The following is a 14,811-nucleotide window of genomic DNA, read 5'->3' as shown; positions in this document are numbered from 1 at the left end:
TATAAGCGCAATAGAGTTGCTAATTAAACATGCTGCCATTAATTTGTTGCTCCTGTTATAGAATGAATTTTCTTTGATGTGTTACAAAATTAGCTAGACAATATTTAATTAGGTTGAAACTGTTTATTACTATTATCAACAGTACAAAAGGAACCAAAGATGCTTCACAAAAAGCTGATGATGAGGTCTAGTTGCAACTCAAGGAGGATTTGTTGTCCAATTATCAGCCTTGTTGCTATCAAACATGAGTGTTGCAGCTGCTGGAGGCAAATTGTTATCCATATTCTCATCATCATAAACATGAGTATTCTTTCCCTCCAGATCAGAAGAATCTGTAGGCTTTTCTTCTTGTTGGGATCGTTTTTGTTTCGCTGCTGCAATTTTTTGTGCACTTGAGGAGAGTTCAACAGGTTGAGAATCAGCAATCTTGCCTTGTTGATTCTCAATATTACGAGCACTTGAGGATAGATCAACTGGTTGAGAGTCAGCAATTTTTCCTCCTTCAAGAGGAGTTCCTGCTTTGTACCGTAGTCTAAGAGCATCATCTTCAGATAGTCTTGCTTGAGCTGTCCCATAAGTTATATCATCTTTGCTCTTTGCCATAACTTTAGCAAAAGATAACCCTTATATGTTTAACTATTCTCTATCGTTTTAGGTATCATAGAATGGACTTGGTTTAATCAGTTCCATGCTGAGTTTTATAAGCAATGGCTGTTTCTACAAGAGAGGGAGACAAGTGTTTCTACTTGTGAAAACGTGGACAGTCTATCTTGCTGCCTAATAGGGTATGTGTAATACTACTAACTTCTTGCGAAGCAATACGTAGCCTATATAACATATTCATAATTTATACTCCGTCCGGCCAAACATATATATTTATATACTAGTTTCTTTCTGATAACGTGCGTTGCACGTTTATATTTTACTATTGTTATATAATATAAAATTGTGCTATTAAATAGAAAATGTTTAAATTAACAATATTAATTTTATCAATTATATTTCATGTATCAACAAAAATAAATAAAAAAGGGATTGCGCATTTGGCATCAAGCAAAAAGTATGTGAAATTGATTAATATAATATAGTCTCCTTTAACTTTGTATAACTCTTTTTTTATGATCTAATTATCAATGATAACCTTTTTATAGCCATAAATGGATATTAAAAATACATGCACACTTATTAATGAGAAAAGATAGAGTGAAATATTTATATTATTTAAGGTTCTAAAATTAAAAGACAGTAATATCAAAATTATACAAGATTAAAAGCAATTACATTTAAAATATAAAACTGACAGATATTTAATTTAAACACTGAACTTCATATATACATCTATTTCAAAAGCTCATAATAATAGCTAAAAGATTACAACACCACAATGAGTTTATTAAAAATGCAAAAGAAATTAGAAACAACAATAATCTTCGTGATGGAGAATATATATCGAAAGAGATATGGGGACTTAGGCATGTCTAAAAAGAAGTCTTCAAGTTCTTCTCCCCACCTCATGTATTCTATTTTTTCATGTCTTTTTTGCCTATCATAGATGGAATAGTTTTTTTATTATTAGTTGAATGACAATATCTTTCATTTTTCAATGGTTATAATGTCTGTTTAAATTCTAATGTTTTTCAGTTCTAAAATAGTCTTTAATATATGGATAGATGGAAAGATGAAAAATACAAATCATAGTTAGACTTAATAAGAGAATTAACATTACCACTAATAATTATTGCTTTGAACTTGAAATCTAGTCTAGTTTGAATGAATAATTAAAAAGATGAAAAAAACAAGTCATTGTAATTAGTAATAAATTGAGGCAATTACAAGTCATCTCAATAATTTATTACTAATTCATTCATATATAACAACACACTTTAAATATCTTAGTAATACTAAATCAAATAAATAGAATCAGTGGCATTAATCGAATAAATGGGGTCACTATTTTCATATGCCAGTAATTATTCTAGGATATACATGTACAATTAAAATATATCTTTTCACATTCCAAACATTTAATTATTTCCTTATATTTTAATTAAGAATTAATTTAAGGAAATGCAAAAGTCATCTACATTTTTATTAAAATGATACAATTTAACATTTAAACTAAATAATTAAATGCTATATAACATTTTAACTTATAGTAAAGATAAAATTGTAATTCAACTTTTAACTTTTTTTGTTCCCTCTTATAATAATACTAGTTTCTGAGCACGTGCTTCGCACGTATGTTTCATGTGAATTTTTATAGATATGTTAGAATGACTAAAATTTTATGGAAATATATATGTAAATTGTAATGAATAATAAAATGTAACAATTACAAATAAGAATAAAGACTTACGGCAATAAAACATTCATAGAAAACTAATTAAGAAGTCTAACAGAGAGAAAAAAAGACAAAAAGAAACAGAATATTTAAGAAAAAATACAATATAGACATTATTCTTATAAGATTGATGTATATATAGATGAAAAAATAAGTACAAAATGAGTACATAACTCTTTGAGTTCTTATTGACTCCTTTCATATCCTATCAAAATTCAAGAGTCTTCATCATCTACTTTTACTATAGAAAAAAAATAATAGCCTAATAATCTTGGTAGGGATTTCATGAGATAAAAAAGTTGAATTTATATAAATAGAATTGAAGGAATATCAAAAGATATCTTAAAATTTTAGTTTAAATATTTGGAGGTTATGAATATGAAAAGATGAGAGTTATGAATACTAAGAGTATAAAAGTTGAATAAGTAATTAGAAAATAATAATAAATAAATGAAGAATATGAAAAAAATTAAAGTTAGCAAATCATGTAGAAAGAACAACTAAAGTTCTTATCATGTAATTAAGCATCAATGAATTTAAATTTGTGAAGCTAGAGTCATTCTTTAATAATAATTAAGAGGACATTATCAATGTGTGTTTCCATTTTGTAGATTTGCACCCTTTAAATTATTAAATTTCGTTATTTATCATAAAGGATAATACTTTATCCACATCAATTATATTATTCATGAGAGGGGTTAAGGAAAAAGTTATAAGAAGAGGAAAAGTAAAGAAAATTAGGTAAAGATTTTTTTTTAAAAAAAATAATTATTATATACATATAGATTATAGATGATAAATATCAATAAATTAGATATTTAATTAGGAATTAATCTTAGAAAGTTGAAAAGTCATTAACATTTAATTAAATTTATACAATCAAATATTGAAATATTTTATAACAATTTAATTTATAGAAGGGGTAAAACCGTAATTCAACTTTCAACTTTTTTGTTCATGCTTTTAGTAATATATGATGTTCTCTTTAAAAAATCATAGTGAGTGCGAATCTAATATAAGTGTCTTAAAAATTGTCCAATTCTTTAAGCTAATTGACATTGTGTATTTTAGTATTATAATAATATATTTAATGTAATTTAGAAATGATGTTTTAAAATGATAATACTATCTTATAAAGGTAAAGAGATTTATTATAATACACTCAGTCATAATATTTATACAAGGGGGCTCTTAGATTAAAAAATTATACTATTTATACATGGTTAAAATACTATTTTATGTATGTATAGTAGATGTCGAACTCCTTCGACAAATCCGTACATCTATTTCTACGAATTTTGAACCCGTTATAAAAAATTTTGACTCCGCTACTATTGAGCGTTTTTGTAATGTACCTACTTATTTTTGCATGATAAGTGCATCATTCCAATTTTCAAGCCATACCCAATATCATTTCCTCTTATCCTTTTCTTCCTATTAATTAATTGAGAAATGAAGTTTAAGGTTTAAGATGTGAATATTTAGTGAATTTATAATAGGAATTTAAAATAATGAATATTTCTACTATTATAGCTCGTCCATGCCCTTTTTTTATTCACATTCCCTCACCCATCTTTTGGATAACACTGAGAGGGAGTGGACAGACTTGACCCACACCACACTAGAAGATGGAGCTCAACTGATGTAGTCCATTTTAAAAACTTTACAAAAAGAAAAAATCTGTTTCCTCTGGAACAGAATACTGTACAATTAGAGGGCAAGGAGAAGAAGAAGCTCTCTATTTTCATAAATGATCAAGAATGGCATAGATACCCTATATTGTATGTTCTTTTCTGCTGTTTCCTTGTCTTTCTTTATGGTTGATTGTAGAGAGTTGACACTCAGATCATATTTTTGGTTTTTATGATTCATTTCTGGTTCCATTATATACATTTGAGCTTCTTGATTTCATGGCAGTCCCATTAAATTCAGTATCCATAATAACAAATCCATCACCAGAAAATGCAAGAAATCCTCGTGGATTTTCTACCCACATACCAAAGTTCCTTCCTTTCTTCCAAAGTAGGAGCATTTCAAGAAATTTAGCTTCTTCCCATTTAAGTGCAGCTCTAAAAGAACAGCTACCAGTAGCTTCAAAGGGCAGTATTTTCACTCTGCCGAATTGGAGGTCAGGTAAAAATGACCCAAGAAACAAAGAACTTAGGCTTTATGATGCATTTTTGTATTTGGAATACATGGTGGGGAAGGGCCAAAAGCCTGATAAAACTCATGCAACTCAGCTTTTGTATGATCTGTGTAATTGTAATAAACTTAGGAAAGCTGCTAGAGTTATGGAAATGATGGTGAGTTCTGGTACTATACCTGATGCTGCTTCTTATACTTTCTTGGTGAATAACTTGTGTAAGAGAGGAAATGTCGGTCATGCTATGCAATTAGTTGATAAAATGGAGGAATATGGATATCCAACAAATACTGTGACTTACAATTCTCTTATAAGAGGACTTTGTATGAGGGGGAACTTGAACAAGAGCCTGCAATTTGTCGAAAAGTTGATTCAGAAAGGGTTGGTACCAAATGCATATACTTACTCTATATTGCTTGAGGCTAGTTATAAAGAAAAAGGGGTTAATGAAGCAATGTTACTTTTAGACAATATTATTGTCAAGGGTGGAAAGCCTAATTTGGTTAGTTACAATGTTCTCTTAACTGGGCTGTGCAAAGAAGGAAGAATAGACGAAGCTAAACAATTCTTTAGAAACTTGCCATCAAAAGGGTTTAATCCTAACGTTGTCAGCTATAATATCTTGTTGAGGAGCTTGTGTTTTGAAGGACGTTGGGAGGAAGCGAATGAGTTTCTGGCAGAGATGGTTGGAGAAGATCGTTCTCCATCGATTGTAACGTACAATATATTGATCAGTTCACTTGCTCTTCATGGGCAAACGGATCATGCTATCAAGATTCTGGATGAAATGTACTTTGGAGAACAGTTCAAGCCAATTGCTGCTAGCTACAATCCGATAATTGCACGTCTCTGCAAAGATAGGAAAGTGGATGCAGTAATTAAGTGTCTCGACCAAATGTTAGAACGACATTGTAGTCCTAATGAGGGGACATATAATTCCATCGCTGTGCTGTGTGACGAAGGATTGGTTCACGAGGCCTTCTCAATTCTCCAAGCTTTGAGGATTAAACAAAGCTCCTCCAGTCATGATTTCTATAGAGCTGTGATTTCTGGTTTATGTAGGAAAGGAAACACATTTGCAGCATTTCAGCTTCTATATGACATGACAGCCCACGGATTTACTCCAGACTCTTACACCTATTCTTCATTGATCAGAGGATTATGCTTGGAAAAGATGTTGGTGGCTGCTGTCGATGTATTCTACATGATGGAAGAAAATGGACATAGGCCTGATGTTGACAATTTCAATGCGCTTGTGCTTGGACTATGCAAATCCAAAAGAACAGACTTGTCATTAAAGGTATTTGAGGACATGATCAGCAAAGGTTATATGCCTAATGAGATAACATATACCATTCTAGTCGAAGGCATCATCCATGAAGATCACAAGGAGCTTGCATCAGTAGTCCTAAGGGAACTGCACCGGAAAGAAGTAATAAGTAGAAATACTGTTGAAAGACTTGCTATGCAATATGAGCTTGAAGATATGGCAGTATGCTGATCTTTCACAAAACCAATGGCGTGTGGTCACAGGATGAGAAACTAACAAAGGTTCTTCATTAGCAAATGCTAAATACACCAAATAAACAAAGTTATTCTCATGCTGTATGTCAGATGGTAACTTTACACAACTAATAAACCTTCGGGATATTGGTTTTCAGATATGGTAGTTGATTCATAGTAGGCTTCAAATAGGTGAGTGGTGAAACTTGTCAATTCTCACTAGCTTACTCTTGCTACTCAATTGCTGTTACAAAAAAAGTTGTATATCTAAAGCTTTCTTTCTAGTGGCCTATTGCATGATAGAACTGACTGTATTTTCATTCTAATTGAAATTTTACAGCGTCTTTCCCCTTGAAATATTGTATATTAACTGAGTCTTACATGTAGAAAAACCAAAAATTCTTTTCATTACAGTGTTAATATTAATTTTTCTTAGGTTCAGTATCACGGTTCAGTGCCAATTCAGTTTTTTAACTTCAAGTGAACCTCCATAATCCATATTGGCAAGAGCCTTGGGGCGTAGTGCCTTCTTCAGTCTCTTTAGTATAGTTTCTCTTGAGGAAAGAGGCAAAGCCTGGAGCATGCGCGAATGACACTTACCGTTACAGCATAATTTGTGTAATCTCACAAGTGAGATATGGAGAGAGTGGGGTGTACGTAGCCTTACCCATACCTTTTGAAAGTAGATACGTTGTTTCCATAGACCCTCAGCTCAACTGACACCCATGGTTAGTCTAAGTAAATATTAAGCATGAAAAAATTGGCGTCGCCCCAGGTGTAATGACATTCTTTTTCCACGTGTGTAAATTTTGAACATATTTGGTAAATTCTGCACTACTTGATCTAGTGAGTATTTTTACTGAAAAATGAAAATTTCCATCTTTTATGTTATACGTGATCATTGACAAAGTCACCAAGCCTAATGTGTCTATTTCCCCAGTTCAGATAGTTCATTCCATTTATTTGTTTATATTTGACAAATTTTAGGTGAACATGTTATTGTACGTTGATATGGTATAAATACTTGCAATCAACATTATAGATGTTCTTCGAGACAACTCAGATTCAATTTGCCTTGATATTCTTGAACCAAGCAAGCACAAGCATGATCATACTAGATCAAAACCAACCAGGTTTTCACTACACATTTGTTCATCATCAGAACATCACATGAAGTAATAACGTTCAAAGCCAAAATTTATTCAAATGAAATGTAACCCCAAACAAAGAGAAATCCTCTTAATAACGTCAGCTTGAAAGAGAACATTCAATATCACTCACATATATCCTTAGTTGACAAAACTAGTGAGTTACCACGAAAACACAAACCAACATTCTTACTACCAATGCTTAAAACTAAAACTAAGCTCCTTCATAGAACATAGTAAATTAACTAATGCACAGCTTCAAACAACGGACAACCTCCATTCTTTGGAGCTGCCACAGAGATGGACAGCGATTGTAAAAAGCAGCAGTTTCAACCAAGAAACCACAGTAGGCATCTGGACCCCTGCTGCTGCTCTACTTAGATCTCTGTCTCATCTTTCTGCGCTTCCTTTTCAGTCTCCTCATACGCTTCTTCTTCCACTGCATTTAAAATAAAAACATTAGTTGCTATTACCACTACAATGGCACAAGAAAACAAAACCTCAGCGAACTCCCTGTTCGCAAAACAGGTTGATGGCATACTGCAGTGCCAACTGAGTTTTGACACAAACACTTTGTTGTCGTCTAAAGAAGCTAAAAAACATATCACGTAGTCTTATCTTTCCTCTAAATCTTTAAGGCCACACTTTTCAGAACATTCATATGGAAAAGATATATTCCATGGAGGACAGGGGAGACACAAGATTTCAGAAGCTTTCTACCCCAACATTAGATCTCGAAAGACCCAGTACGGTCCAACTTCAAACAAATACTTGAATATTTATGATAGGTGTTTGATAAGGTAAAAACAAGTACACCTTGTAAAGCAACTGTGCATATTAATATAAAATTCAAATGCAAAAGATAACACCTTACCCAACCTTTTTGGTTAAGATCAAGAAGACTATGTAAGTTTAGAAAATGGGTCCGCTGGGGCAAAAAAAATTTCATACCCCAAACACAATTTGAACCAAAGCACCATAGCTCCTTTTCTCACTCTCCTCTTCATGGTAAAGGAAATCTAAGATCAATTAGGGCTACTCCTTCATTGATTACGTGATTCTAACCTAAATCTGTCCCCAAGTTATAGGAGAATCAAGGATCTTCCGAAGGACTTGAGTAAGGAATTTCTAAGTTTCAATCAACAATTAGCCATATGTATCATGTATGTATTTTTCATGTATTCTATGGCTAGGAGTCACGCAACCATGATTGAAAACTGTAAGTTCAAGCCTTGTTTTAAGTAAGAGATGAATAGGGGATTGTGTATATAGGGGCTGTTTTGGTTGTTGTTTGACCTCGTAGGAGATTTGTGTGAGCTAGGAGAAAGGATGATTGTGGGAATATACCATTGTAATTGACCTTGGACTCGTACTGTGTTCGACAAATTGCCTAAATAGCTTAGGTGATGTTTGATAGCTAACTTGTATCCCTAATTCCTATAATTACTATTGTTGTAGATTAAAATTGTAAAGGAGTATTTGAGCAAGTGTGGTACATGTCAAAGTATGTAAACCTCCCACTTCAAGCATTCCTATACGAGGATCTTAAACAATATATCCTCTTGTGAGCTTCCATTCTACCTTATATGATTTATAGTTTCTCAAAGTCTACAAATCATCTCCAACAATTACGATCACCATGAATCATGTATTATAAATCTCCAAGCATGACACACTAGTTATCCTCAAGTAATCAGATAATGCAACTGAAAATACGATGTGTAAGAACAAATTCAACAAAAACAATAGTCAATAGGTCCTTTAATCCATCATAGCAAACACAATAACAATTGCAAATATGAAGTTTAAGCAAAAACATAACTGAGCAGCAACACAGAACTTTCAATTTCGAGCTAACAAAACCGAAAAAGATAACACGAAATGCATTTAGGATCAGAAAACAGACCTTTGCCCTCATGCTTGCTCAAAATTCACCGCCGACTCTCTCTTTATCTCGTCTTCCGCCGCCTCCACGGTGCAAATGCGGCCTCGTCTTATATTTATAGGGTGGTAACAAACCCTAGCTCCTAGCAGGTGATTCTAGTAATTTCACCTTCGTTTTTTCTCTTTTCCTTTTTTTTAAAAAATTATTTCTCAAATTAAATGATTTTGATTTTTGAGTGTTAAAATTACGAAAAAGAATAAGCAAACAAAATAACATAATAATTTAATGAATCAACCAAAAATAGTTAGAAAATTACCCCAATATCTTAATTAGTTGGTAAATGCGAATCATTCATATTCATGTGCTAAAAACTAAAAGTCATTTTTTTCTTAAAAAAATTAGTTTTCGTACTGTTTTCCTTTTGTTTAAATTTATATCAAAAAATTATTAAAACATATTTATGTATTATGAAATTTTGTTAATTTTATTCTCTTAAATATTTATAAAAAGCAATATTGATTATTGATTGGTTTATAAACAACGATGCAATAAATTTGGCATATGATCACATCACAATAAATTTTACGTGGATAATAATAAGTTATATCTGAATTTTATAATTAGTTCTAACAAATATGACAACTCGATTTCTCGATGGATAGAGCGTTCGCTATTTTGATCTTTTTGTTGAGATCCTCCAATTGCTATAGTGATATGTTATGGCAGCTTCTGGTCATGACTATTGGCCTCGGCTACAACCATAAGTTGACAACTCTAGCTAGCAATCATCGAGGTTCGTCCTTGGAACGCCTAGAGTACGTTTAAAATTCAATCTTCATTCAAATTATATTAGAGAATCTTTTTTTTTTGTCAAACGTAAAGAAATTTTACAAGTTTCTTGTTCTTGATTCTATTTCTGCAATCATTTAATTTATTGATATAATTAAAAAGTCCCATGCTTATATTATTGTTATTGAAGATTTGATTATCTTAGACCATGAGTATCCAAGAACAACTTTGATTTCCATTCTAGTTATCTTATTAATGATACATTTTGTCCTGTTTTTGCCATAAAAATTCAAAAGTTGTATCATGATAAAGCAAAAATAAACTGTAATTCTTGCTAAAAAAAACAAATCACACCACTACAAAGTTATTGGCAATCATCCAATATTTTATGACGATAAAAGCATATTTGGAAGTAAAAAAAAATTTACGCGAATAAACAATTTTATTTTAGTTAATTAGCTAATATAACTATAATTTAAATTAATACGGCTCATAATATAATTTTAGCTATAATTACATGTCACGTCTCTTCTATCTCCTATGTAATACATATAGAAATACAAATTACACATATAAATAGACAATTGTATGACAAATATACAAATACAATTAGCCTCTCTTGCTTTCCTTTGTACTCCCTCACGCAATCTCACTTGCCTCTCTCCTCCCTCTCCCAATCTCGCTTGTCAGATATACTAGTACATATGTATATCAGTTACATATATACAATTATCTAACAGATATATATATCTATAGTTTGTCTCTCTCCACTCTCTCCCCTCCCTCGCTCGCCTCTGACCTCCCTCTCCTAGACTCGCTTGCCTCTCTCTTCCCTCTCCCAATTTCGCTCGCCTTTCTCCTCACTCTCTTATCTCGCTCGCCAGATATAAAAATGCATATGTATATCAAATCAATTACATATATACAATTATTTTGGCAGATATACATATACAATTCACTTCTTTTCATTTTTTGCATGCTCCAATCTTACTCGCTCACCTCTCTCCTTCATAACATGTAGTTACAAATTATTTTTAGCAAATTATAATTATGATACATAATTAAACTATCTTTGAGTGACTATATCCAAAAATTCACCTCACGAAGCAAATTTCTCTATTTTTCATTATTAAGGAGTAAATAAAGACATATTTAGATCAAATTGGAGAAATTTCAAATAGGAGGAATAACTATAATTAAGGCCAATTTTTAATTATTTTTCTTTTTGACATTCCTGCTGACGGAAATACAATGTCGAACGAAGCCCCAGAAAAACCACCGTGCGACACACCGGAGCATGACTCAGCCGGCGTCAACGGCTTTGACATCAACAACGACGCTTCAAATTCTGCCTTAGCAAAGGGCCTTTCCACTATAATATCTTCTCTAATCCGGGAATTTGACGATAGTGCTGCCGCCACCTCTCGTAGTCAAGATCAGCTCTCTTCCACTCTCGATCGTCTCACTGGAGGTAGAACTCATCACCTTCTTCTAATTGTATTCAATGGACTTAATTTCGACATTTATTTCTGATGCTCTCTTTAGTTGGATTTAGGGATCCATTTACTGTTTTACATTTCATTTTTGCTACCAATTGTTATTGAATAGTTTAAAGTGGGAAGCTTTGACAAGAGGGGGTTGTTCAGATGATAAGCACCCTCCACCTTTAATCCTAGAGTTGTGGGTTCAGTTACCAGTGGAGCAAAACGGGTGGGAGCTCCAGGGGATGGATTATAAAAATAAAAAGTAGGAAGATTTGCAAAAATAATTGCTCTATGACGGTACATCTTAGAAAGATTCCAAATAATCTTTACTAAGATGGTTGTTCCAACTGAATAGCTGAATGTTTGAGTCATAGGAGTAACAATCCAGCTGCAATATGATGTGCAGGCTTACCCAAACAGATGTGGTTGCAAAGTATCAAGTTGTTCAATGGATTGGTCGAGATGAGCATAAGATGCCATCACACCATTCTCATGTTAGAGAAATCACCAGGGTTGGGGCGTGCGTGTGTGCTGGGAGGCAATAGCTGTATATGTAATTTTGTTTGCACCTTCTGGTTTCATTTGCAGCTCACCATTGTTTCCATGAGAATGAATACAATCACTTCCTTTATCTTTTTTGCTGTTGCTATATGATATATTCTAAGTTCTCATTGAACCATAAAGTTTAAAAGGAGAAAAAAAAAAGAAATACACACTGCTCTCGTAGATATTAACAGAAGGCTAATAACATTGTTGGTTGTACAAAGGTCAATCTTTATTCCATACATTTTGAAAAGTCAAATTAACTTAGTGGGCTATATTTCAGCGTGTGAAAAAAAAGAGAGTTTAAGATATCTTGAAATAATATTAACTTGCCACTTTTTAAAAAATAGATATCTTGAAATAACTTTTTGGCTCCTTCCTCTCCCTTTGGTATGTGCAGTGAGACTTTTGTGTTCTCTATGTAAAGCGAGATGTCATCCGTGCACCTTTATTCCTGATTATTAGTGGCGACAATTGCATTGAAAAATGGATGTAAAACTGTATTCCTTAAGTTTTGTTACTACATGTCGATTGCATCAGACTAATCTAATTGCCATGGGCTAACTAACTATTACATGCTCTACAGATGCAAGAGAAATCACCGTTCTACATAATATCTAAAAGTATTAAAAAGGATATTAGGAATAAAGATCCAGGTTGCTAAGTCTGGTGTTTGATCAAAGATTCTGCTTTTATGTGATTAATTTTCTTGTTCTTTCTTGGTCCTGCTTCTTCCTGCAGAGCTTGACAAGCTGCTGGAAGATGCCCCATTGCCTTTTATCATGCAGCATGCTGCCAGAATTTCTGGTGTTAGGAAAAGAATTACATCGTTGAACTCACTTTTGAAGTCTATACAGAGGCGTCTTGATAATATCGACCACACATTATCTGCTGGTTTGATACATGGTACACTTATTTTTTCTTGATACATCTTATGTCAAGTTTTTCATGGAAATTCAATTAGGATGTGTGCAAGTTCTTAATACTTTGTACTCCGCTATGAATGCTTTACTTGTGTAATCTTTCAAATAGTTCTGTACACGAATTTGGTATTATGTCCAAGCTGTAGGACATAAAAGTTCAAAGGAACAGTAATTCCATAATATATCTTGGAAATTTAATTTTTCCACGGGGTTAATAGCGTTTTGAAGGAAGCTTATATCCACTAATGCTTTTGTTGTATCTTTTTTGCAGAGAAGTCCTCAGGGGATGGTGGGCGAGACCATGAGAATCATAAGTCTTCATTGAAGAGGTAATGCTGTTTCTGGTGTTCGATGAACATATAATTTCCTCACCTGGGATTTACATGAGTGAGAACATTTACGAGCTGTAGGAGTTTGATTTGTGATATATTTCCTAGTCTTTTGATGCAAAAAGGTAATCGAGGTTCATTGGGTCATATCTACTTATCCCTTGCACGTTTGTTAGGATCTAGAACACGAACTTCTAGTGCATTAGTTGATTTTTCTATGAACCTCTTACTTTTTAACAACAGTTTTCCTCCCCAAGAGGACATCAGAAACTAGTATGATAGACAGACATGGCTGAGCGTCAATAAGCCAGTGATCCACACAGTCTCCGCTTATTTGTACAGTTATGGAAGCAGGAGGAACAGGTTACTTCCACTGTTTGGTGGAGAAAGTTACTGGTAAATCTTGACCTCCCATTCTGAGATGCCTATCTCACTCGATAAAGAAAAAAGAAAGAACACTCCATTCTTATCTTCAGAGCAGTAATTCTAAGTAAATGTCTCAGTAGTTTTGGCCAAGTTGGGAAGTTTAACATGTAAAACAAGACAACGAGGGTCCAAAATAGGAGGCATATCATGCATGGTAAGTGATACCCAAACCTGGAAGAGATTACAGGTAGAGCCTGCTAACATAAACTTTTTCCAGACATATTTGGAATCAATAATATCTTCTTAGTTCTTACTATCTAACCTTTCCCAGTGTGTGTCAAATGAATTAATTCAATGTGATCATTTTGTCTTGTGTTTCAATATCTTGGTGCTGCAATTGGTTGCTGAGAAAATCATTTGTAATTTGGAGCATTATTGAAGTGTGTAATATTACTGAAGCATGCAAAAAAAACAAATCTATTCGAGGGGGAGATGAGAGATATTTTGTTCCACCACAGAAAATTATTTGATAACATGTGATAACCTTTAGATGAGCTAAATCTTTTTGAGTGTTGCCTTCATAATGTCTAAAAGGAAGTGTATGAGTTTTATGTCATTGACTAGCGTCTAAATCAGTTACTATGTGGTTGTTTTGGGGCAGTTCATGATCAAAATCCAGGAGAAGATTCAAATTTCCTTCGCAGTGCCCGTAGAAATCTCCTTCTGATTGCAAGCATTTGGAACTGATTCAGCCTTGTGGTGTAAAAGGTAGTCTGATGTATGAGGTTATAACACACTGCGTTCTGAAAAGATGTTCTTTTACCTGTCAAAATTGCATGGTTTCAGCTTTGTGCCATACTACGTCTGAGTTGTCCAGGAAAGCAAAACATTATAAAATGGAAAACCTATGGTGACTTTTAGCAGCTCAGCTGGTGTAGGCCTTTAGGGCAATTTGAAGGGTGTATCTTTGTTAAACTTAATTCTTATATTCTGTTCAGGAACATAATTTAAATTGTTTTGCATTATATCAGATGTGTCCTTTGTTTTACAACTACAAGTTCAGTGTATGATATGTATTCATCATTTTGTAATTGACAAAACCAGTGATTGGTTCTGAAACACCGTGAAAACATAGCTCATCTCTCTCGTTGTTTGACAATGGTCATTAACGAGAGAATAATCCTTTCTATTATGCTTAAAATCAAATATCACCATCTACTTAAAGCAAGAATTTGCTGCAGGACGAGTATAACACATCTAGATGGTCTGTTTTCAGTTTGTTAAAGCCCAATACTCAACAATGTAAGGCACATTGAACTTCTTGGTTGAATTCACAAAAATAATTATATGAAAAATC

At 33.1% G+C, this 14,811-nt stretch overlaps 3 protein-coding genes and 1 long non-coding RNA gene across 4 annotated transcripts; 2 read left to right on the top strand and 2 right to left on the bottom strand.

The window, feature by feature from the left end:
- Positions 1 to 33: 33 nt before the first annotated feature.
- Positions 34 to 731, bottom strand: LOC107025657. The gene has a single exon (XM_015226420.2). It carries the CDS (start codon positions 601 to 603, stop codon positions 199 to 201), a length of 405 nt encoding a protein of 134 aa, XP_015081906.1. The 5' UTR covers positions 604 to 731; the 3' UTR covers positions 34 to 198.
- Positions 732 to 3,892: 3,161 nt separating this feature from the next.
- LOC107026297 (pentatricopeptide repeat-containing protein At1g79080, chloroplastic) lies at positions 3,893 to 6,344 on the top strand. The gene has a single exon (XM_015227204.2). It carries the CDS (start codon positions 4,252 to 4,254, stop codon positions 5,983 to 5,985), a length of 1,734 nt encoding a protein of 577 aa, XP_015082690.1. The 5' UTR covers positions 3,893 to 4,251; the 3' UTR covers positions 5,986 to 6,344.
- Positions 6,345 to 7,162: 818 nt separating this feature from the next.
- LOC107024129 lies at positions 7,163 to 9,220 on the bottom strand. The gene is made up of 2 exons (XR_001457306.2): positions 9,042 to 9,220; positions 7,163 to 7,574 (listed from the first exon to the last, which is right to left on the bottom strand). It is a non-coding gene; the product is annotated as an uncharacterized LOC107024129 (long non-coding RNA).
- A 1,793-nt stretch (positions 9,221 to 11,013) lies between these two features.
- LOC107024378 lies at positions 11,014 to 14,508 on the top strand. The gene is made up of 4 exons (XM_015225355.2): positions 11,014 to 11,280; positions 12,578 to 12,742; positions 13,031 to 13,088; positions 14,116 to 14,508. Exons 1-4 carry the CDS (start codon positions 11,061 to 11,063, stop codon positions 14,120 to 14,122), a joined length of 450 nt encoding a protein of 149 aa, XP_015080841.1. The 5' UTR covers positions 11,014 to 11,060; the 3' UTR covers positions 14,123 to 14,508.
- The last annotated feature ends 303 nt before the right edge of the window (positions 14,509 to 14,811 follow it).

Source organism: Solanum pennellii, chromosome 7 (genome assembly GCF_001406875.1).
Source record: "Solanum pennellii chromosome 7, SPENNV200".
Classification (NCBI taxonomy): Eukaryota; Viridiplantae; Streptophyta; class Magnoliopsida; order Solanales; family Solanaceae; genus Solanum; species Solanum pennellii.
The sequence above is the reverse complement of the archived record's forward strand: the minus strand, read 5'-3'. Positions and strand labels throughout refer to the sequence as shown.